The 24144-nt window shown below is 33.4% G+C and overlaps 1 protein-coding gene across 1 annotated transcript in view; it reads right to left on the reverse strand.

Moving 5' to 3' along the window:
- Positions 1–24144, reverse strand: part of mus101 (mutagen-sensitive 101) — a 224216-nt gene that overhangs the window by 190663 nt on the left and 9409 nt on the right. The window contains exons 2-3 of the mRNA XM_089087479.1: positions 3098–3240; positions 1434–1566 (exon numbers count right to left, since the gene is read on the reverse strand). Of these exons, the coding sequence (XP_088943605.1) occupies positions 1434–1566; positions 3098–3240 (276 nt within the window). The remainder of the gene's footprint in view (positions 1–1433; positions 1567–3097; positions 3241–24144) is intronic.

Genomic DNA, 24144 nt, shown 5'->3' on the forward strand with positions numbered 1-24144 from the left:
ATCCATTCATTTTTTTTAACTAAAATACTACATCCACCTATCCACTGGCGTCAATTCACCTGACAAAATTCAAATTGTTTTTCAAATTTTTTCCATAAGCCACACTATGAATCGGATGTCTTTAGCCGTACGGTCAATTACGGTGCTTAATCACTTACTAAAAAGACCAAAAAGTACGTGGAACACCGCATTCCAGCCTTCGCGATGTTTCTCTGTTACCCCAGTCAACAACGCCTTTAACATTGATTAATCAAAAAAACTTTTTGCACAAAATAAGTTTTTCAAAAAAAGTAAAGAACTCCCTTAAACCAAAAATGAACAAAAATAGAATCAAATAATCTACCAAGCATACAACTACCACAAACCAATATCAATAAATAAATGAAAACCAAAACAAACAGAAATTAAAATAAGTCAAACTCAAAACGAGTAGAATTTAGTCTGAGTAGGGTTCTAAACCCTATACTTTCTAAAAGCCAGAATATAATTTGTACTTTACTGAAAAAAGTTCAAATGAATTTACTGACAAAAATGTGTATTGTCAGTTTAATATAATATACATATGCTGATATTTATTGTTTAAAATCCTAAATAATTTTTGATTTCTTAAAGTTCCAAAAGTGAAAACATTTAAATAAAAGTTCAAATAGGGATAAAATCCTTTTAATAGACAGTGATGATGATAACAGTAATAGAAATTCACAAAAATACCAGATATTTCGGTCACATATACAGTGACCGTCATCAGTAGTAAAACTAAAATAAAAACAATTTAAAACAAAAGTTTATATACTAAATCAAATAACACTACATATTGTTTGAATCTCTTATTCTTTTCAAAGCAAAGACGGAAGCTATTCTCTTTGACCTTCTTGGATTCGGTAAAAGAGAATAGCTTCCGCCTTTGCTTTGAAAAGAATTAGAGATTCAAACAATATGTAGTGTTATTTGATTTAGTATATAAACTTTTGTTTTAAATTGTTTTATTTTAGTTTTACTACTGATGACGGTCACTGTATATGTGACCGAAATATCTGGTATTTTTGTGAATTTCTATTACATCACTGTCTATTAAAAGGATTTTATCCCTATTTGAACTTTTATTTATCGTCATGGAAAGGCAGTGTGGTCTCCGAAAACATTTAAAAGAAATCCTTTCAGTAAAGTACAAATTATATTCTGGCTTTTAGAAAGTATAGGGTTTAGAACCCTACTCAGACTAATTTCTACTCGTTTTGAGTTTGACTGATTTTGATTTCTGTTTGTTTTGGCTTTCATTTATTTATAGATACTGATTTGTGGTAGTTGTATGATTGGTAGATAATTTGATTCCTTTTTTTTTAATTGTTGGTTTAGTGGATTTCTTTACATTTTTTTGAAAAACTTATTTTGAGAAAAAGTTTTTTTAATTAATTTATAAATAACAACCGTACCTTTTTAGCCTTTTCAAAGCCACTGAGTGTAATTACGAGATTCTGCATGGCAAGGTTAGCTAGTGGCACACGACTGGGGGGGATGGGTTCACATCTTTCGATACTTGAAATTAGACATCTTGGCCCAATAATGCTAAAAAAAAAATATTTAATTATCAATTAAAAGAGCATATAATATGTTTAACACCCCCCCCCTCCCAGACACACTCACTCTTCAATAATACTGAGCTTTTTTGGGTCTAATGCACCGGGTTTCTATGTGTATTTATGAATAAAATTATTTTATTTGCAAAACAAAAAAGAAAAAGAATGAACAAGTAGAAATCAAAGTCTTGTACAGAGGGGAGGGGCATTTTGTACAAACTAAACTCTGCCCAGGTTATTTAAATTAAAGGCCTTTGAACTTTCAATGGTTGAAGCATTTTTCCACCATGTTTCTTCAAGCTCATGATGCATTATACTTCGGATATTTACACACTGTATAACTTGCATTACTAGGCACAGACAACACTGACCATTACTGAAATACACAGCATAATTTGTATTGACTGTGATAAACATTAAAAAATTCTAGTAACAACGTGTTTTATAACTTCGTCTTTGGTTATTTCTACATGTATTATAGCTCTACCACCACCAAAATTGATAGTATATTTTAATTCGCCAGTCAACTAAAAGTATTTATCTATCTATACAGACTTTTCATGCAAACTGAGACAGAGGCTCTGGCCCAACTACATTAGATGTCCAGCTTTTGTTTAGGTGCGTTTTTAATAATATGTAGTCCCATATGTTTTATTAGCTTCCCATATATTCTAGGTTTTATATATTTATTATTTTTTACCATAACTTCACTTATAACCCAAAATTTACTAATTTTGTTCAACTTTTTGCTGAAAATGAAGGAAAAACTATCAGACACAAGAGTCTAAGCAAATTACATACTTAAAGAACAAGTTTCAGTCCAGACCCTATAAGGTAACACACTTTAAATTAGTAACTTTAAAAGATATATTATTTACTAGTACTTCAAACATCAAGATAATTTAATCTATATATCTTTTGCTTAAGCTCTATGGACTGTAATTAATTCTATAAGGATCACATCACACCTACCTTTCATCACACCTACATCCAAACAAGTAAAGCTGAAGTTGTGATGACACCCCTCCCCTTCCAACAATGTGCTCAAATATATAGCAAAACAAGAAGGATGGAAAAGAAGTTTTTTTTTAGAAACAGTAATAGGAAAGACGAAACATAAATAAGGGAATAAAAGAAAAAAAACTCCCAATCATAAAAAGACAACCCCCAGAGGCAAACGCATAGCAAATAAGGAGTAGTTTTGACAAACATCAAAACTACTCCCTATAGTTTTTGTACCTGAAGTTTTGAATTGGGAGCTTGTTTTATTAAATTTGATAATCTGCTTCACATTTATTTTTCCTCTTGTACCTTTTTACAATGACTTTCTAATTTGACTGGTAATTCAATTTTATTTCCTTCTTTATTTTGTTTTTTATCAAGAAGTAAGCAACAAAAAATATTCAAATTGAAGATCACTTTTCTTACATTCTTCTTTTTTTGTCATCCTCTTCTTTCTTTGGCTTTCAGATGTAGCAAAATAAAGAGGGAGAAAATATTAAACAAAAAATAAACCTTACCAGCATTTAAATTTTTCCAGATACTCAAGTATGTGACCTTCAAGGGGGTCCAAAATAAAAACATCACTTTTGACAGGACTAAGTTTGAGAACATCTGTTTCTTCTATCCATTGAGTATCTGTCTTTATATTATCAAGGCAGCGCTGCAAAAAAAAAAACGATATTCAAATTATCAGCATCAAAAAGTTGATTAGAATATAAATTTAGAATGATGTTGTGTCTTAACGTCATACTTAATAGTCAACCACAAACAAGCTGAAGTTTTAAAATTAGTTACTTGTCAAATTCTAATTTTAAAGACCTACTTAGAACCTTCTGTATGAGTCTCAGAAAACAGATATGTTTCATCACAGGCCCTGTTTTTAATATCTACTATGATCTAACTGTTTGTAATGTCTACCTGTTTTTAATATCTGCTTTGATTACCCAAATAGAGGCAATCTAAAAAAAGAACAAAATCAGCAAACTTTGGATGCAGCCTAGGGCTAAAAATACTATATTTCTTTTGATAATCCTTAGGAGTTACTATTTTTCATAAGGAAGATACTCTAATAACAGAAGACTAGTACCATCTGAATTAACCCTATTTCCAAATATAATAGTTGTTAATGTGAGAATGCACCCTACCCCTCCAATGAAGCCAGATATAGTCCTAGGCTATACAGGTACAAAACTAGGCCTACAAGCAGGTATGGAAAAAGTTCCAAAGCTGTCAGTAGCAGAATTTGACAGAATTCCAAAAGCTGCCAACACTTTAGCAGCAGAACTTGTGTTTTGACAGCTTTTCTTTGAGCAAAAAGTACTTTTATACGCAAAAATAGTATTTTCAGACAAAATCTGACCAAAAGATTGAAAAGTACCAAGTAGCATTGCTACTTTGTTACCCACCTTTTCCACGGTGGCCTACAAGAAAACAGCATAAAAATAAAAAATTTTATACGGGACCAAAAAACCTTGTACGGGACCATTCACTGGAGGCAATACAAAGACATTCCACCAAGTGCAGAGAAAACACTGATTACCCATTACATCTTGAGAGGCTCCAGCTTCCCACCCTCAGCTACAGAAAGAAAAGGGAGATGCTATCATGGCCATTGAGCCAATAACTTCTGGAAAATCCCTTTCTAGTTGGATGATACAGTCCAAAAAAGAGGTCATTTAATGAAGCTATATAAAAAATAACCACTATTTCTTGAGAAACAACTTCTTTTTAAACCATGTCATGAACGTATGAAATTCCCTTGCTGAAAAAAAAAACAGTAGCTGATTCTAGTGTTGATGCTGTCAAAAAGTCAGCTAATCACAATTGGTGCACAAAACAATACCAAACCAAACTGTGTGGGGTGCTAACAATGTTTGTGCTCACTTCATCACTGACCCAGCACCTAAGTTTAATTTTGATTACTGGATGCTGCAATTCAAGGTAAGATAAAATGCAGAAAGTTCTATTAATTGGATTTTCATGTTTTCTATAATTTCTTATCAAATTTGTTAATAATCTTAAATAGTATATTCAGCTAACACACTCTTTTATAGCAGTGTGATGTTACTGATTGGGTTGAGAATGCAAATAGTCATTAACAAAGACGTAAAACAATTAAAGCAATGAAAAACAAATGATAAATTTATTATTTGGGATATATCTGGCACCAGAAAGGGTTGGGGAGATGGGGTACATTGTCATGATTGAAACCATTATATTTGAAAAATAGTGTCAACAGGGGAATTTATTTATTTATTTATTTATTTATTTCCCTCAAAAACGAGGAGTATAAAAGATAATTAAATAAATCTTCAAAAATCCAAATAACACACCATCAAACATAGCAACAATTTACAAGTTGCCCAAAAGAAAACTTAATCAAATGCAACAAATAGTAATAATGAAATCATGCACTTTTTAAACTATAGAAAAAAAGGAAAAAGATTATGAACATAAAGTATATTTTCAGATTTACGGTAAAAATTATTTATTTTTACCTTGGCTATTTCCAACGGCTCTTTAATTTTAAATTTTGAAACTAATTCAGTATTACTAAAGGAAATTGGAAAACCAAGTAAAAACTTACAATAATTAAAATAACAAACGCGAATTGCTGAAAAATCACAAATTTTAAAATCTCGAAGAAGAAGGGAAGGATAAAGAACATGCGGGAGGGCTACTGCATTAAAAAGAGAACCTAGAATTTCACGACGATAAACACCACGTAGCCGTATTATGGAACCAAACGCCTTTCTAATTTTTTCTTGAATATGTAAAATTAGCATCGACTTAGATTCACGAGCTGAAGCAGAATAAGGTAACCCAAGATAAACAACAGCATCAGAAACCGGAAATGATATATTTCTATCGCAAATTAATTCAGCTCGGTCATTAACATTAACGGGAAAATATTGACATTTTTTAATACTAATAGAAAGGCCACGAACATTAAGCAGACTAGAAAGGGAATTAAAATTCTTAATTAGACTAGCTTTAGAACGGCTCAATAGGATAATATCATCAGCATATGCAAGAAAAGACACATCCCGTCCCCAAGAAATAAGGGTTGTAGATAAAGAACGAAGACACTCCGCCAGACATGCGTTAAATATATAAGGAGATAAAACCCCACCCTGTCTCACGCCCCGACCCACGGAAATTGGATTAGAAAGAGAATCAGAAGTATGTGCAAAAATTTTTATCCTAAGCCCCGAATACCAAGATCTAAGAACTCTAACCACAGAAAGGGGAATCCCACCAGAAATAAGAGCTGAAAGAGCGGAAGCATGCGAAATATTGTCAAAAGCTCCTTTTATATCAATTAATAGTGTATAAAGTGGGGAGCCAGTAGATCTTGACTCCTTAATTAGAGTATCAAACGTTGCATGCGCATGGTCGCAACCCATTCCTTTTTTGAACCCTACTTGATTAAGACCAACATCCAAATAATCAAAAAGATCCTTTATACATAATTCAAAAAGTTTACCAATCATAGAACCCTTCGTTATCGGCCTATACGAATCACAAGAACGGAGATCTCTTTTACCAGATTTTAGAATAGGAGTTACCACCCCAATCCTAAAAGACGGAGGAACATTACCAAACTTGAGAATAAGATTAAAAAAAGTCAAAAGAAGAAGAAGAAAAGAAGTTGGAGCAAATTTCACATGATTTGAAAAAATCCCATCATGGTCTTTAGAGGATTGAGGCTTTAATTTACGGCATGCACCCAACAAAGAATCAAACGAAATAGAAAAATCATGCGAATTAAAAGAACTGTTTAAAATTATATCAACATGCGAAAGTTGTTCAGGATCATTACAAGATTTCGAAAGGTTTGCAAAATGAGTTTCCCACTCAACAAGAGAAGGGCCATTCTTTTTAGAAGGTTCATTAACTCTCTTTGTTAAACGTAGAGCTTTCCAAAGTTTCTTTTTATTCATATCAACTTCAGACGAAGCATCCATAAGCAAAATATTATTATGACTACGAAGCTCCTAATGTAAAATTTCCTTCTTTTTTTTCATGCATAGAAAAGCCGGATGAAGATCACGCGTTTTTCCAATATTTTTCCAATGTCTAAAAGCTAATTTAGATTCATGATTAGCATGTACAAGAAACGGATTTGACGACCAAAAAGGTTTTTCAACATTGGGTTTACACTTTTTAACTCCAAAAGTTTCTTTAGCACCATATTTTAAGCAATGTAATAACTGAAGATATATGCAATTAAGCTCAAGCTCTATGTTATCATTATGACACTTCAGAATATCAGGTACAACTACTTTTCGAGCTAAAGAATCAACTTTATCTTGGTAAGCCGGAATCAGTTTTTCATCCCAGATAATTCTCTCAAAATAATTAGGGCGAATTGGAATAAAATTAGAAGCAGAAACAGAATCATGAATTACAGAAAACGATGTCAAAAACTGAATAGGTAAATGATCACTTATCGGGAAATCCGGGATAACTTTTACAATAATAGATGGGGAAAAATTACAAAGAACATGGTCAATATTACTCGTACTCCCACTCCAATGAGAATAAGTAAAATCAAGTGTCTTACGGCAGATATTAAAATTTGGTAAAGACGAAAATAAAATTGTGCTACGTTCATTTACACTCTCAAGATCACAGTTAAAATCACCAAAAATAAAAATACGTAAACTCGAATCTAATAGGGCAATAAAGCTACTAAGTCTATGGCAAGCTGACGTAAAGGCTTCAAAAGACGAATCAACATGATAGTCAGTAGGCAAATAGCAATTGACCAAAACACAATCAAAAAGTTTGCAGGCAAGAAAAGACTCATCAGCACAAGATAAAATAGCACTAAATTCTTTAGGAACAAATGTAGCAATGCCACCCGCAGGGTGGCCTCCGGTAGGCCTCGCAGGAACGGTAAATATATCATGTAGACTTGAAAGGGAACTTAACATATTCAAAGAATGGTCCAACAAATGATGCTCTTGCAAACATAGTATTGAACTATTTTCAGAAACAAATTCATTCAGCACTACAAATTTGCCAATGACTCCATTCGAATTAAAGGACGTAATCGTAGAACCAATATTCATTTAAAAAGCTTTTTCATAGCGGGGCAACTGAAACTGTAAGACGGGTGGTTAGTTGAGTTGCAATTTGCACAACAAATGGGGTTAGTACATGGAGTATTCTTCGTTGATCTATGATTTCCACTGCAACGAGCACACTTCAGAGTAGAAGAATCACAGTTTTTTTCGGTGTGAGAGGGACTTTGACATGCGAAACATCGTTTTGGAAGCACCTTGTCTTTCTCAACTTTGTAGAGCTCGTAACCGAACTTAATCCCATGGACGATATAATATTTTAAAAATGCTTCGGACTCAAACGACACCTTTACTGTTCTCGACATTCCAAGGCGCCTGAACTCCAGAATCACAGGCAAAGTGGCTGCTAGAGCTTCAATGTCGAACTCGATATCCACACCACGGATTATTCCGAAAAACTTAGGCTTTTTAGTATTGATAAGACAATCAGGGAAGGAATCCTTTAGATCACAATAAAACTTTTTCCCAGATTCAGCCGCCACAGTGATAAAAATCAAATCATTGGTCTTTTTTATTTGCTTGATACAGCCCGAGCCGAATTTGTCCAATTCATTTTTCCTGGAAACAGGGTCACGTAACGAGGCTGGCGGATTAGCGATAGTAATAGTCTCTACTGAATCAGAGCTGATGGGGAGAGGAGGCCAATCAGGTGAATTTGAAGGGGAGGGGAGGGGAGCCCAAGTTGGCTGAACACTTCGACAGCGAGGACTGTAAGTCTTGTTCAATTCTTTCAAGAGAAGTAATGGATTTCTCCAGCTTTCTGCCATAATCACTAACAAGTCGATCCAAACGTACATTGGAATCAGATTTTAATAAAGGGCAGTCTCTGAATGAGCGAGGCACTAATACAGGCCATTTGAAACCTTTCTGGTCAAGATCCGTGACCATCTTCATAATATCTTTTGCTGTAGCAAGTTCCGCAGCGTTGCCACGTCTCATTACTCTCTTTATCGGAATTCCAGAAAATTTCCAAAGCAGATTTTTCGCATTCACCAAAGCCTCAAGGCTGTAAAAGTTCGCCACAGTTTCAATAAGCTCCGTTTCTGGAATACCATTCGCAAATGCATCGCAAATAAAAAACAGGGCAGAGTTCACAATTACATGAGAAATCCCATCTGCAATTACGAAGGTTTTTGAAAAATCACAGAATGAATCAGAAGAATCATCGCAGGCAAAATTATTCCGCTTTACCTGTTCATTTGGGCAATGATTATCAGTCGAATCGTTAATCACAGGTGCTTCCTGGCTAACAGCCAAGAGAGGGTCTTGAGACGCAGGGGTTACGGCATTCAGTGGCGTCAGCATATTTATTGAAGAATTTGGGTGCTCACTCTCTATTGGGTCACTAGAAAATTCGGTAGCGGCTTTGCAAATAGAACAGATCCAGTTAGGAGTATTCTTTCTATCGGAAACGGTGATCCCTGAACAAGAGGGATGAAACAAATTGGAACACTTAGTGCATTGCAACCGCGTGCCTTTCCCCAAAGAACGTTCACAGTTAGGGCACACTTTTGGAGACATCATTGGCTTGAAGAAAAAAAAAAAAAAATATCACCCCAAAATAAAAGGGAAGCGTCAGCCCCCGTTACCTTATCCCCGCAATTTAAGGGAGATTGAATGGTACAACTTTTTTGTTATTAAGGGTTTGATTATGAGCAGTAGCAGGGTTATTTTTAAGGCTTGGGCTACCTTAGCAAATTGAATATGGTAAGATATTCAGTATTTAAATAGCTAGTTACCACTTCAACAGTAAAATCTCAATTATACCACCCAGAAAGTGGATTATTTCAACATTGATTTTTCAAAACTTTTGTAATAAGTATGTGAATAGCTTGAATACTTCAATTATTTGCCAAACAAACAATTAAATGCACTGACAGTCAAAAGTGGAGCCTAATCACAGATACACACTTTGGCCTTCAGACCTTACTTCAAAAATGCACTGAATGGCTCTTTTTTGTCAGTCAAAGTGCAGTGTTGGTTCCTGCAACTTGGCACTGAACATGCTCATCAAATTTTATGTACTATCTATGAATCCTATGATAACACCAAGATCACACTCTTCTTTGACACTTTCAGGAATTATTCTTGTGCCTGTGCTGGACAGCATGGAATACTTGTGGTATAGGTTTCTGGGACTAAGATGAAGGAAATTAAATTCCAGACCCCATTGCTTGCACCAGCTTCACAGATTGTCAAGGGATATTTGCATTGATACTGCACATTGTTTATCTTCTGAAGGTCCAATCAGTTTAGTGTCATCTGCAAAGAGTTTCAGGTTATAGGAAACTATAGCTGCTGAATCATTAATGTACAGGCTAAGTACAATCACTGTGACTTGTGGCACTCTGCTGAGTACATGCACTGGATCCAAGTACATTCATATCCTATTTCATCATACAGGACTACATGTGGTGTTCTTCCACTAAGAAAACTAATAATCTCTTCAATGATATTGAGATTAACTTTGTAGGCTTCAAGTTTCTTAGTGAGATAGTAGTGCACAAAAATGAAATGAAATTGGTCCCTATAAGTCAACATTTTCTGAAGCTATGTTGTCTATCAACCAGCAAGTTGTTTTTTACATGTTCTTTGATGACAATTTACAATGTTTATGGTACAAGAGTGATACCATGGGAAACAGATGCACTGCTCATACAAGGCATAACAAAAATATCTTGAGCCCCATATCTTTGCTTAATCCTGTGTTATAAGATTTCGAAGATTCAAAAATCTATTTCTTAAATGTAGGAAACAAAGGCTTGGGTAACCAAGCCTTGATATGGCTTAATATCATGCATAACAGAGATTAGCCAATATTTTAATGATAAGGAGATTGAAACCCTAAAATGAAGGTAAAATATTTTGGGCAAAATTTAGATATGCATAGTCATCTATGTCATCTATACCTGTCATCTATGCTATACACTCTTCTAAGATGTAGAAAGAAAGAAACAGTAAAAATAGTAGCTTGATGGGACCTTCCGAGGAAAAACTTTAGGCTCTAGTTTCATTCCTGAAATTTCCATTCAGCTGACTCAGCTACTTCCAATATAACAAGAAGTCACTCAATTGCAACTTTACACTGCAACATATCTAAAATTAGAAGCCTACCATCCATGTTTACAAGATATAAACTACAAACTTTAGGCTCTAGTTTCATTCCTGAAATTTCCATTCAGCTGACTCAGCTACTTCCAATATAACAAGAAGTCACTCAATTGCAACTTTACACTGCAACATATCTAAAATTAGAAGCCTACCATCCATGTTTACAAGATATAAACTACAAACTTTAGGCTCTAGGTTCATTCCTGAAATTTCCATTCAGCTGACTCAGCTACTTCCAATAAACCAAGAAGTCACTCAATTGCAACTTTACACTGCAACATATCTAAAATTAGAAGCCTACCATCCATGTTTACAAGATATAAACTACAAACTTTAGGCTCTAGTTTCATTCCTGAAATTTCCATTCAGCTGACTCAGCTACTTCCAATATAACAAGAAGTCACTCAATTGCAACTTTACACTGCAACATATCTAAAATTAGAAGCCTACCATCCATGTTTACAAGATATAAACTACAAACTTTAGGCTCTAGTTTCATTCCTGAAATTTCCATTCAGCTGACTCAGCTACTTCCAATATAACAAGAAGTCACTCAATTGCAACTTTACACTGCAACATATCTAAAATTAGAAGCCTACCATCCATGTTTACAAGATATAAACTACAAACTTTAGGCTCTAGTTTCATTCCTGAAATTTCCATTCAGCTGACTCAGCTACTTCCAATATAACAAGAAGTCACTCAATTGCAACTTTACACTGCAACATATCTAAAATTAGAAGCCTACCATCCATGTTTACAAGATATAAACTACAAACTTTAGGCTCTAGGTTCATTCCTGAAATTTCCATTCAGCTGACTCAGCTACTTCCAATATAACAAGAAGTCACTCAATTGCAACTTTACACTGCAACATGTCTAAAATTAGAAGCCTACCATCCATGTTTACAAGATATAAACTACAAACTTTAGGCTCTAGGTTCATTCCTGAAATTTCCATTCAGCTGACTCAGCTACTTCCAATATAACAAGAAGTCACTCAATTGCAACTTTACACTGCAACATATCTAAAATTAGAAGACTAACATCCATGTTTACAAGATATAAACTACAAACTTTAGGCTCTAGTTTCATTCCTGAAATTTCCATTCAGCTGACTCAGCTACTTCCAATATAACAAGAAGTCACTCAATTGCAACTTTACACTGCAACATATCTAAAATTAGAAGCCTACCATCCATGTTTACAAGATATAAACTACAAACTTTAGGCTCTAGGTTCATTCCTGAAATTTCCATTCAGCTGACTCAGCTACTTCCCAATATTAAATAAAAAAAAACAGGTTTTTTTAACTGAAAGTAAGGAACGACGTCAAAACTTAAAACGAACAAAAATTATTCCGTATATGAAAGGGGCTGTCCCCTCCTCAATACCTTGCTCTTTACGCTAAAGTTTGAACCTGTCACACAACTTTATTTTTTAAAACAATAAAAAACTTTAGTGTAAAGAGCGAGGTATTGAGGAGGGGAAAGCCCCTTTCATATACGGAATAATTTATGTTTATTTTAAGTTTTAACGTCGTTCCTTACTTTCAGTTAAAAAAAACCTGTTTTTTTTTATTTACTTTTTGAACATTTTTGAATTAATGCAGGTTTTGATTTTGGCTCACCATACATGAAATATTAAAACAAAATTTGCATATTAATTTTACTTTTATTTAGTTAAATGGCTTTCTCGAAACTTGTTTAATTTTATTTACGAACGTTTTTATTAGTAATAAACATACATAACTTGCGAATTAACTTACGTAACGAACTTCTAAATTCATAGATTTTCAATACGTATATTAGGAGGTTCGCCGCCTAGTCAATACCTTGCTCTTTAAGCTAAAGTTCGAATTTTGTTCCAATTCTTCAAAAATGACCCCTTAATCACAAAGGACGTTAATTAGAATAAATAGCTCTTTTTTTATTTTATTTCTGATCTTTTTCTTTAATAATGCTGGGAAATCCGGCGCCCCCTTCATAGCAATGTCCCTTCCCCCATAAAAACTTCCTTCATGGAAAGATCCTCCCAAATAACCCCCGATCCACCCACCCCCACCTACCAAAAAAATCCCCCCTGAAAACGTCTGTATAATTCCCAATAACCAATCCTATATGTTAACATTGGGTAAAGTTCATAACTTTCAGCCCTCCCCCTAGGGACTTTGGGGGATTAAGTCATCCTGAAAGACATAGTTATCATATTTTTGACCATGCTGAACAAAATGGCTATCTCAAAATTTTGATCAGATGACTTTGGGTAAAAAATGAGTGTAAGAGGGGGTCTAGTTGCCCTCCAATTTTTGGTCACTTAAAACTGCCATTAGAACTTTTAATTTCCGTTCCAATGAGCCCTCCCACGATATTCTAGGACCACTGGGGCGATACAATGACCCCTGGGGAGAAAACAAAACAAAAAGAAAACAAATAAACACGCATCCGTGATCTTTCTTCTGGCAAAAAATGCAAAATTCCACATTTTTGTAGATAGGTGCTTGAAACCTCTACAGTAGGGTTCTCTTATACGCTGAATATAATGGTGTGATTTTCATTAAGGTTCTATAATTTTTAAGGGGTCTTTCTCCCTTTTTTCTAAAATCATCCAAATTTTCTCAGGTGCGTAACTTATGAGGGGTAAGACTAAACTTGATAAAACTTATATATTTGAAATCATCATTAAAATCTGATTCTTTTGATTTATCTATTGGTATCAAAATTTCGTTTTTTAGAGTTTTGGTTACCATTGAGCCAGGTTGCTCCTTACTTACAGTTCATTACCATGAACTGTTTGATAACAAGAAGTCACTGAATTGCAACTTTATCCTGCAACATATCTAAGATTAGGAGCCTACCATCCATGTTTATAAAATATAAATTACAAACTTTAGACTCTAGGTTCATGCCTGAAATTTCCATTCAGTTACTTCCCAATATAACAAGAAGTCACTCAATTGCAACTTTACCCTGCAACATATCTAAGATTAGGAGCCTACCATCCACGTTTACAAAATATAAATTACAAACTTTAGGCTCTAGGTTCATTCCTGAAATTTCCATTCAGCTGACTCAGCTACTTCCCAATATAACAAGAAGTCACTCAATTGCAACTTTATCCTGCAACATATCTAAGATTAGGAGCCTACCATCCACGTTTACAAAATGTAAATTACAAACTTTAGGCTCTAGATTCATTCCTGAAATTTCCATTCAGCTGACTCAGCTACTTCCCAATATAACAAGAAGTCACTCAATTGCAACTTTACTCTGCAACATATCTAAGATTAGGAGCCTACCATCCATGTTTATAAAATATAAATTACAAACTTTAGGCTCTAGGTTCATTCCTGAAATTTCCATTCAGTTACTTCCCAATATAACAAGAAGTCACTCAATTGCAACTTTACCCTGCAACATATCTAAGATTAGGAGCCTACCATCCACGTTTACAAAATATAAATTACATACTTTAGGCTCTAGGTTCATTCCTGAAATTTCCATTCAGCTGACTGAGCTACTTCCCAATATAACAAGAAGTCACTCAATTGCAACTTTACTCTGCAACATATCTAAGATTAGGAGCCTATCATCCATGTTAAAAAAATATAAATTATAATCACAATATTTTCCTAAGATTAGGTTGGTCTGAGCTATAGGGGTACTACCCTAGTCAATAGATAGGGCTAGCCTAGTGATAAATAAGATTGCTCATTATTGGAACTAACAAATATTATCTAGGCTATCACAGCTACTGTTCTCAATGTGAGCTAGGGGTTACCAACAGCAATGTAACTTAGCATGAACATGCAAGATTGATTGTAAAAAAGGCAAACAGTGCTATCCAAACTCTGAAAAACATTAAAGGAATTCTGAGTTCCAAAGGAAACATTAAAATCAATTTTCTGTATCAGTGTTAGAATATGCATGTCCTTTTTGACACTTTGCCCTGACAGAAGAAGAAAATGATAAAACTTAACAGGGTCAGAAGAGATCCTTACCAATCATCTATGAAAGTTCCCTGCTGCCTTACTCTCTTTATCTGAAGGCATTTGAACTTGACCCTTGTGAGAAACTGAGGCTAAAATTTGCCTCAATTATGCTCTCCCAACCCATCTACAATAAATTCCTCCGGGCTTCCTTTGTCCCTCTTGGGTTACAACTCCCCAGAGAAGTGGCTCTGAAAGTTCCAAAACTGACACCAGTTTGCTCCAAGTCACAGTATCAAAAGTGTCATGCCAAGATTTGTTTGTTGTTTTAACCATTTGTAAGCTGTGTGTTTTGACAACTGAACTTGAAGCTTTTGGGCCAGTTGACACATTTTTAATGTGATGAAATTATTTTCATTATTACAATGTTTTTATTTTCATAACTAATTGATTGACTGAAAGATACCATGTTTGGGCCCTGCCTATGAGAGCATATCTTGTTTAAAATAAACAATCTGATAGTCTAGACTTCTTCTTCTTTAGAATAGAGCCCTTTGTGTACAAGCCCATTGAACAATTCTTCCAATTTTTCTTTATTTAGGAAACCGAAACACCTATAAAATAAATCAATAAGCAAAAAAGCAAAGCAAAACAATACACATAACACAATGAAATAAGTAAACAGGTAGCAAGCAGATAACAAGCAGGGGTGGATGTTTAACTGAATCCCAAAATTGCACCCATTTTTCCTATTTATTTTTCTGCAGAATGTTGGGATTTGTGCAGCCAAATCACTGCAATGTAATCTGCTGGGACTGTGCCTCTTCTTTTCAACATAACTATCTTTTTCTTCATTGGCTCAGAAGTTGATAGTTAAACTGACTTGGGATCTTAAAAGCAGGGGTGGATGTTTAACCAAATCCCAACATTGCACCCATTTTGGACTATTTATTTTTCTGCAGAATAGTGGGATTTGCACAGCCAAAATACTGCAATGCAACCTGTTGGGACTGTACCTCTTCTTTTCAACATCATCCTCTTTCTCTTCATTTGGTGAGAAGTCGATAATTAAACTGACTTGGGATCTTAACTACATCCACTTTTATCTACACATCCATGTAATTCTGGAAGTAGAATCTAAAAATAATCACTTGATGAAGGTCCAAGCAATGGCAGATGCTTAAAATGTGTCTAGCAGTCTTCAAGGTTGTAGAAATTCAAAATGGGCTAAGTAAACCTCCCTCTGATTTGCTGTTCCCATTCTAGGCACGTGAGGGTTTGTATTGCTGGTGTGATACCTGGACCACAAAATGCTCCCAGTAGCTGTGGATGGCTGCTGTCAGAATTTATCTGTGAAGTACTACAGTTTTTCAGTGAGTGGCCCAGTGTCTTACCTTCTTTTTTGCAAAATCTACATAGTGAGAGGACTTCCAGATACTGTGGGTCTCTTGAAGGCGTGGTGGTTAAGAATGATGTCCCAATTCTTACTTAGCAGTATGGGATGATTTCCCTCTATCACTAAGGTAAATTTAGAACTTTGCTGTGTGGTGCCAGAACTGTTTTTTAAGTCTAAGTTGGAGAAACACGGTTAAGAGGGTTGCTCAGTGACTTATGTAAGGAAGGCAGCATGCATTCCTAGCTGCCTCATCAACTCTGGTGTTTTTGTTATCCCAAGATGGCTGGAAACTGGAATTAATGCATTTTGAAGACTTTGAGAGTTCAAGGTATAAAAATAAATTTAAAAATTTATGTTAAGAAGACTAAGTTGCTAAGACTACAAACAAGTGAAGGTGAAGAAGTGATGTTGGGTAATAATAATTATTATTATTGATGATGGGTACAGTAACAATGTTAAAAGTAAAATAGCCAAGGCCCAGGGTGTGGTAAAGGTATAGAATAGCAGCTCTTCAGAGAGAGATATTTTAGAACAAAAAGAGAGGTATTTCTGGATTTCTAATTTTATGCTCATTTTTATAGATTTGTTTGTGTTTTTAGCAATTCATCTCTAGCCCCTCTGTAATAGTGTCATATAGTCCTAGGCTATACAAAAGAAAATGAAATAAAAAATAATTGAATCTTATTTTATAATCTGCAGCAGGTATCAATGAGTTACATTTCCCTGTTTTTCCCATTTTTATCTGCTTTAGAATCAGTTTCCATTACTTATTAGTTGTTATTTTTTTTTTTGCACAGCCCAGGGATATATGAGAACATTAGAAGGGGGTTTTTGATGAATTGTCAAAGCTGCAAACAAAACCATAAAAATGAAAATAAAATTAGCAATCTAAAAATGTCTCACTTTTGTTCTAGCATGCCCCCCTCTGAAGAGCCACTATTCTAGACCTTTATGCAGGGTGTTTTTCTATAATTAAAATAAGTTTGAAAGAATAGGAAGATATGTTTGCAAACCAACATTAGAACATTGGAAGCTATAGTGATGACAATAGTAAACCATGGTTTTGAAGCAGGTAAACTTGTAGCAGGAATTAAATTACTGACCTAGGAATAAGGTGAGCAGACAACTCAATGCCTTTTTTGTGCTCTTTCTCAATATAATAATTGCTTTACTTGCAAATATAATTTTAAGCCATTTAACAGACCCTCAAAGATAATACTTTTTTTTCTTATTTTAGATACTGCTTATATACCACCATTAGCATCATTTCTTGTTTAAATTAAATAAAAAAACAAGTTTTTTAAACTGAAAGTAAGGAGCGACATTAAAACTTAAAAAAACGAGCAGAAACTATTCCGTATATGATAGGGGTTATCCTTTCCTCAACGCCTTACTCATTACGCAAGAGTTTTTTATTGTTTTAAAAAGTAGAGTTGTGACAAAGAGTTAAGCTTTAGCTTAAAGAGCGAGGCTTCGAGGAGGGGACAGCCCCTTTCATATACGGAATAATTTCTTTTTGTTTTAAGTTTTAATGTCGCTCCTTACTTTCAGTTAAACAAACTTTTTTTTTTATCTAATTTCTGATGGTTTTTTTATTAATGCAGCTTGGATTTTGGCACACCCTCATTGAATAAGTAAACAAAATTTGCATAAAAATTTTACTCTTCTTTTGCTAAATGGCTGTCTCTAAATTTGGTTCTGACGTAATTTACAAAATAACTTACGTAACGAACTTCTATATTCGTATATTTTTCTTCTGGCAAAAAATACGTTGCAGATATAGTTGCAGATTTTTGCAGATATGAGCTTGAAACTTGTGTTCTGGTACGCTGAATCTGACAGTGGGATTTTCATTAAAATTCTTTCACTTGTAGGGGATGTTTCCCCCCTCTTTAAAAAATTAGGTAAATTTTCTCAGGCTCGTAGCCTTTGATGAGAAATACTAACCTTAATAAATTTATATATTTAGAATCAGCATTATAAGCCCATTCTTTTGATACATTTATTGGCATCAAAATTCCGTTTTTAAAAGTTTCGATTACTATTGAGCCGTATTGCTTGTTTTTTTTTTTATTACGTATATGTTATTACGTAAATGAGGGGGTTCTCCCCTTAGTCAATACCACGCTCTTTACGTTAAAAGTAAAAAAAGAATTTTAACTCACAAACCCCTGAATCACAAAGGCCGTTTAATTAGAATAGATAGCTCTTTTGAAAGCACTAAAAAAACTGTAGCGTAAAGAGCAAGGTATTGACTTGGGGGAGAACCCCCTCATAAACGTAATAATTTCTGTTCGTTTTAAGTTCTTATGTTGCTTCTTACTTTCAGATGAAAAAACCTGTTTTTTTTTAATTTAATTTCTGATCGTTTTTTAACTAATGCTTGGAAATCCGGCACCCCCTTCATAGAAATGTCCCTTACCCCAAAGAAGCATCCTCCACGGAAAGATTCTCCCGAGTAACCCCCTCCTCCAGCCCCCCCCCCTCCACCAGAAAAAAATCCTTCCTGAAAATGTCTGTATAATTCCCAATAACCAATACAATATGTAAGCAATGGGCAAAGTTCATATCTTGCAGCCCTTCCCCTAGGAACTGTGGGGGATTAAGTCATCTTAAAATACATATTTATTAGATTTTCGACTATGCTGAACAAAATGGCTATCTCAAAATTTTAATGGGGTGACTTTGAGAAAAAAATGAGCGTGGGAGGGGGTCTAGTTTCCCTCCATTTTTTGGAGGGCACGCATCGTGATCTTTCTTCGAGCAAAAAATGCAAATTTCCACCTTTTTGCAGATAGGAGCGTGAAACTTCTCTGATAGGGTTCTCTGATAAGCTGAATGTGATGGTGTGATTTTCGTTAAAGTTAATTAAAAATTCAAAATTCCACATTTTTGCAGATAGGAGTTTGAAGCTACTTAAATAATGTTCGTTGATAGGCTGAATCTGATGGTGTGAATTTCGTTAAAGTTAATTAAAAAAAATTGCAATTAAAACAAAATTTTATTGTTTAAAAAAATTGAGTTGTGAGAAAGTCAAAGTTTAGCGCAAAGAGCGAGGTGCTGAGGTGGGGACAACCCCTTTCATATACGGAATATTTTCTGTTCATTTTAAGTTTTAATGTCGTTCCTAAATTTCAGTTAAAAAAAACTTGTTTTTTTTATTTCATTTGTGAACGTTTCTTAATTAATACAGGTTTTGATTTTGGCTCACCGTGCATGAATAATTAAAACAGAATGTGCATACTAATTTTACTTTTTTTCGTTAAATGGCTTTCTCGAAAGTTGTTTAATTTTATTTACGAACGTTTTTATTAGCAATAAATATACGTAAACTTATGAATTAACTTGCGTAACGAACTTCTATATTCATATATTTTTAATACGTATATTAGGGGGGTTGCCCCCTAGTCAGTACCTTGCTCTTTAAACTATAGTTCGAATTTTTTTTCCAATTCTTTAAAAATAACCTCTTAATCACAAAGGCCGTTAATTAGAATAAATAGCTCTTACGAAAGTACTAAAAAATCTTTGGCTTAAAGAGCGAGGCATTGACTAAAAGGTGAACCCAATCATATAGCTAGTATTTTTTTGTTCGTTTTAAGTTTTAATGTTGCTCCTTACTTTCAGTTGAAAAACTGGTTTTTTTATATTTAATTTCTGATTTTTTTTTAATAACAATGGGAAATCCGGTGCCCCCTTTATAGCAATGTCCCTTCCCCCATGAAAACTTCCTTCATGAAAAGATCCTCCCATATAACCCCTGGCCCAACCCCACCCCCCTCAACCAGAAAAAAATCCTTCCTGAAAATGTCTGTATACTTCCCAATAACCAATACAATATGTAAGCAATAGGCAAAGTTCATATCTTGCAGCCCTTTCCCTAGGAACTGTGGGGGATTAAGTCATCCTAAAAGACATATGTCTTAGATTTTTGACTATGCTGAACAAAATGGCTATCTCAAAATTTTAATTGGGTGACTTTGAGAAAAAAATGAGCGTGGGAGGAGGCCTAGTTGCCCTCCATTTTTTGCAGGGCACGCATCGTGATCTTTCTTCGAGCAAAAAATGCAAATTTCCACCTTTTTGCAGATAGGAGCGTGAAACTTCTTTAATAGGGTTCTCTGATAAGCTGAATGCGATGGTGTAATTTTCGTTAAAGTTAATTAAAAATGCAAAATTCCACATTTTCGCAGATATGAGTTTGAAGCTTCTTTAATAATGTTCGTTGATAGGCTTATATTCGTTGATGAATTTCGTTAAAGTTAATTAAAAAAATTTGCAATTAAAACAAAATTTTATTGTTTAAAAATAGCTAATATTTTTTTGTTCGTTTTAAGTTTTGATGTTGCTCCTTACTTTCAGTTGAATACTTGTTTTTTTATATTTAATTTCTGATTTTTTTTTTTAAATAATGATGGGGAGTCTGGTGCCCCCTTCATAGCAATGTTCCTTCCCCCATGAAAACTTCCTTCATGAAAAGATCCTCCCATATAACCCCCGACCCACCCCCACCCCCCACTACCAGAAAAAATGCCCCCTGAAAACGTCTGTATACTTCCCAATAACCAATATTATGTGTTAACATTGGGTAAAGTTCATAACTTTCAGCCCTCCCCCTGGGGGGTTCGAGGGATTAAGTCATCCTAAAAGACATAGTTATAATATTTTCGACCATGCTGAACAAAATGGCTATCTCAAAATTTTGATCGGGTGACTTTAGGAAAAAATGAGTGTGGGAGGGGGCCTAGTTGCCCTCCATTTTTTTTGGTCACTTAAAAAGGGCACTAGAACTTTTAATTTCCGTTCCAATGAGTCCTCCCACGATATTCTAGGACCACTGGGTCGATACGATCACCCCAGGGAAAAAAAAATAAAAATAAACATGCATCTGTGATCTTTCTTCTGGCAAAAAATGGAAAATTCCACATTTTTGTAGATAGGAGCTTGAAACCTCTACAGTAGGGTTCTCTGATCCGTGGAATCTCATCGTGTAATTTTCATTAATTTTCTATAACTTTTAGGGGATCTTTCTTCCTTTTTTAGAAAATCAGCTAAATTTTCTCAGGCGCTTAACTTTTTATAGGAACGATTAAGCTTGATGAAACTTATATATTTGAAATCGGAATTAAAATCTGATTCCCTTGATGTATCTATTGGTATCAAAATTCCGATTTTTAGAGTTTCGGTTACCATTGAGCCGGGTCGCTCCTTACTTACAGTTTGTTACCATGAACTGTTTGACTGGTTTACCTGTAAATTGCACTGACTGAGACCAAATCAAGAACCAGAAAATACATGGGAAATATACAATCTGGGCTATATATTTGCACATGAGGGGGGAGGGGTAATGTTTATATTAACAAACATATTGATATAAGGCTACAAAACGGATTGGACTATATTGATATAAGTTATGGATATATATATATATATATATATATATATATATATATATATATATATATATATATATATATATATATATATATATATATATATATATATATATATATATATATATATATATATATATATATATATATATATATATATATATATAAAATATATATATATATATATATATATATATATATATATATATATATATATATATATATATATATATATATATATATATATATATATATATATATATATATATATATATATATATATATATATATATATATATATATATATATATATATATATATATATATATATATATATATATATATATATATATATATATATATATATATATATATATATATATATATATATATATATATATATATATATATATATATATATATATATATATATATATATATATATATATATATATATATATATATATATATATATATATATATATATATATATATATATATATATATATATATATATATATATATATATATATATATATATATATATATATATATATATATATATATATATATATATATATATATATATATATATATATATATATATATATATATATATATAACAGAATAGTCTGTTATTATATACATTACTCAAAGGGGGAGGATATAATGGAGCTGCAATTGGAATGTATCATGGGCACCCATAAGGGGGGCAAGGGGGTGCCAGCCCCCCCGGCTGAATGATGGTGTCATATATTTGTATCAATTTGAAAACTTTTTCCACAGTATAAGTTTTCAAAGAAAAGTAAAGAGCTCTATTAAGCCAAAAATGGGCAAAAATAAAGCCAACTACTCTTCCAAGCATAAAACTGTTACTTTGTTACTTTGAAGGAAAGTTGTTACTTTGAAGGAAAAATGTGTTAGTGTTAAGGAAAACTTGTTACTTCTGACAGAAAAATTGTTATCATGAACAAAAAATTGTTACTTCTAAGAAAATTTTGGTATCTTTGCCAGACTACTTGGTGTTATTAGAAAAAATTTTCAATGTTAAGAAAAACCTGTTACTTCTAAGAGAAATTTGATAGGGTTAAGTAAAGTAGTGTTAAGTTTTGTGGAAAAAGTTTAATCAGATTGATTTCTGTTCGTTTTTTATTGACAAAGTCATTTTCATGAAAAAAAGTATTTTATATCTTTTCATTTTTTTTTTGTAAGAATCCATGGTTTGGATTGCTATTAGCATGTTTGAATACAATTTTCAAAAAATTTTTAATACTTAAACAAAAAGTATTTTTTAATTTTATTTTGTACCTCCTCAAGTTAAAAAGTTTTTCCTGAGGGAAGTAAAGAGCTAAGTTGAAACTTATAACGAAAAAAAATATTGCTTTTCAGTCTATCTAACATGTATCGATACAACTTGAGCAAACAAAACAACTGAAAATATTGCCCTATATTTTTATGACTAAGGAAAACTGGCACTTTACAGAAAACACAAAACAAAATGAGAGTTTTGGTACAGTAAAAGTAAACAGATTAAGGACACTCTCAGAAAAAATTAATCATTTTACGATTGTTGCTTTATTTTTTATTATTATTTTTTTGTGTGTGTAACTTGATATCTCTTCTGCACAATGAGCTCAGTCCAATGATTAAATCTCGTTTTGGTACTGAAAAGGACATTTCGTGATTAATTTGGAGACAAGTCAAAGTGAAGCCATCTTAATAGTATTAGGACTATAGACTAGCTCTATAATTTGTATCATAATTTCAAATATTCCGTTGTATAGAGAGAAATAAGTGGGTTTCTGGAATTCATATTATGGTTTATTTGTTCTTCATTTGAAGTAATACTAAAGCGTGCATTTACAATTTAAAATTGTATATTACTCATATTGGTGTTATTGCTGGTTAGAACTTGCGCATGCTGTTCAATGACTTTGCGGCTGTTAAAATAATATTTACTTTTATGCATTAGTTTTAAGATAATTTTAATTGTGTACTGAAAATTACTGATACCACAGGTGGTGCAAGACTATGAAAAGCGTTATAGATTAGTTGCTTTTGTCAGGCTACTTACTCACTTTTGAATCCTAAATCAATATTTTTGTTTTCTCTACTGTCCTTTGAGTGTTTTCAGTAAAGTACTAGTTTTCAATCATCATAAAAATATAGGGGAACACTATCAGTTGGTTTATTTGCACTAGTTTTATCAATATATGTTAGAGAGACTGTGAAGCAATAATTTTGTTCCTTTAAGTTTGAACTTCGCACTTAACTTTCCTCAGAAAAACTTTGTTTTTAAAAGATTAATCTTTACCCTTTTTTAATTTAAATTCAATGTAGAATAGACATTGCCATTTTTTTTTTAGGGGGGGGGGGGCCTCCCTCATATAGACAACAATTTCTGTTCATTTTAAGGCTTAATGTTACATAGACTCATAGACTCATTTATTTATAAACAACTATCGTAGCCGTGGCCGAAGCCCCGACTAAATGGCGCTGTTTAGTACATTGCATAAAACTGGTCACTGGCGGTTTAAATAACTGACAAAAAAAGGCACGAAAGAATTGCTGTGACGGGTTGTTCGACACTTTGGCGGCACTAGTTGATTTTTATGGCGGGTGTTGGCGGTGATAGGTGCAGGTGGGG

The sequence above is a fragment of the Artemia sp. Qi Xiang Cuo genome, chromosome 4 (genome assembly GCF_049724085.1).
Source record: "Artemia sp. Qi Xiang Cuo chromosome 4, ASM4972408v1, whole genome shotgun sequence".
In the NCBI taxonomy this organism is placed as follows: domain Eukaryota; kingdom Metazoa; phylum Arthropoda; class Branchiopoda; order Anostraca; family Artemiidae; genus Artemia; species Artemia sp. Qi Xiang Cuo.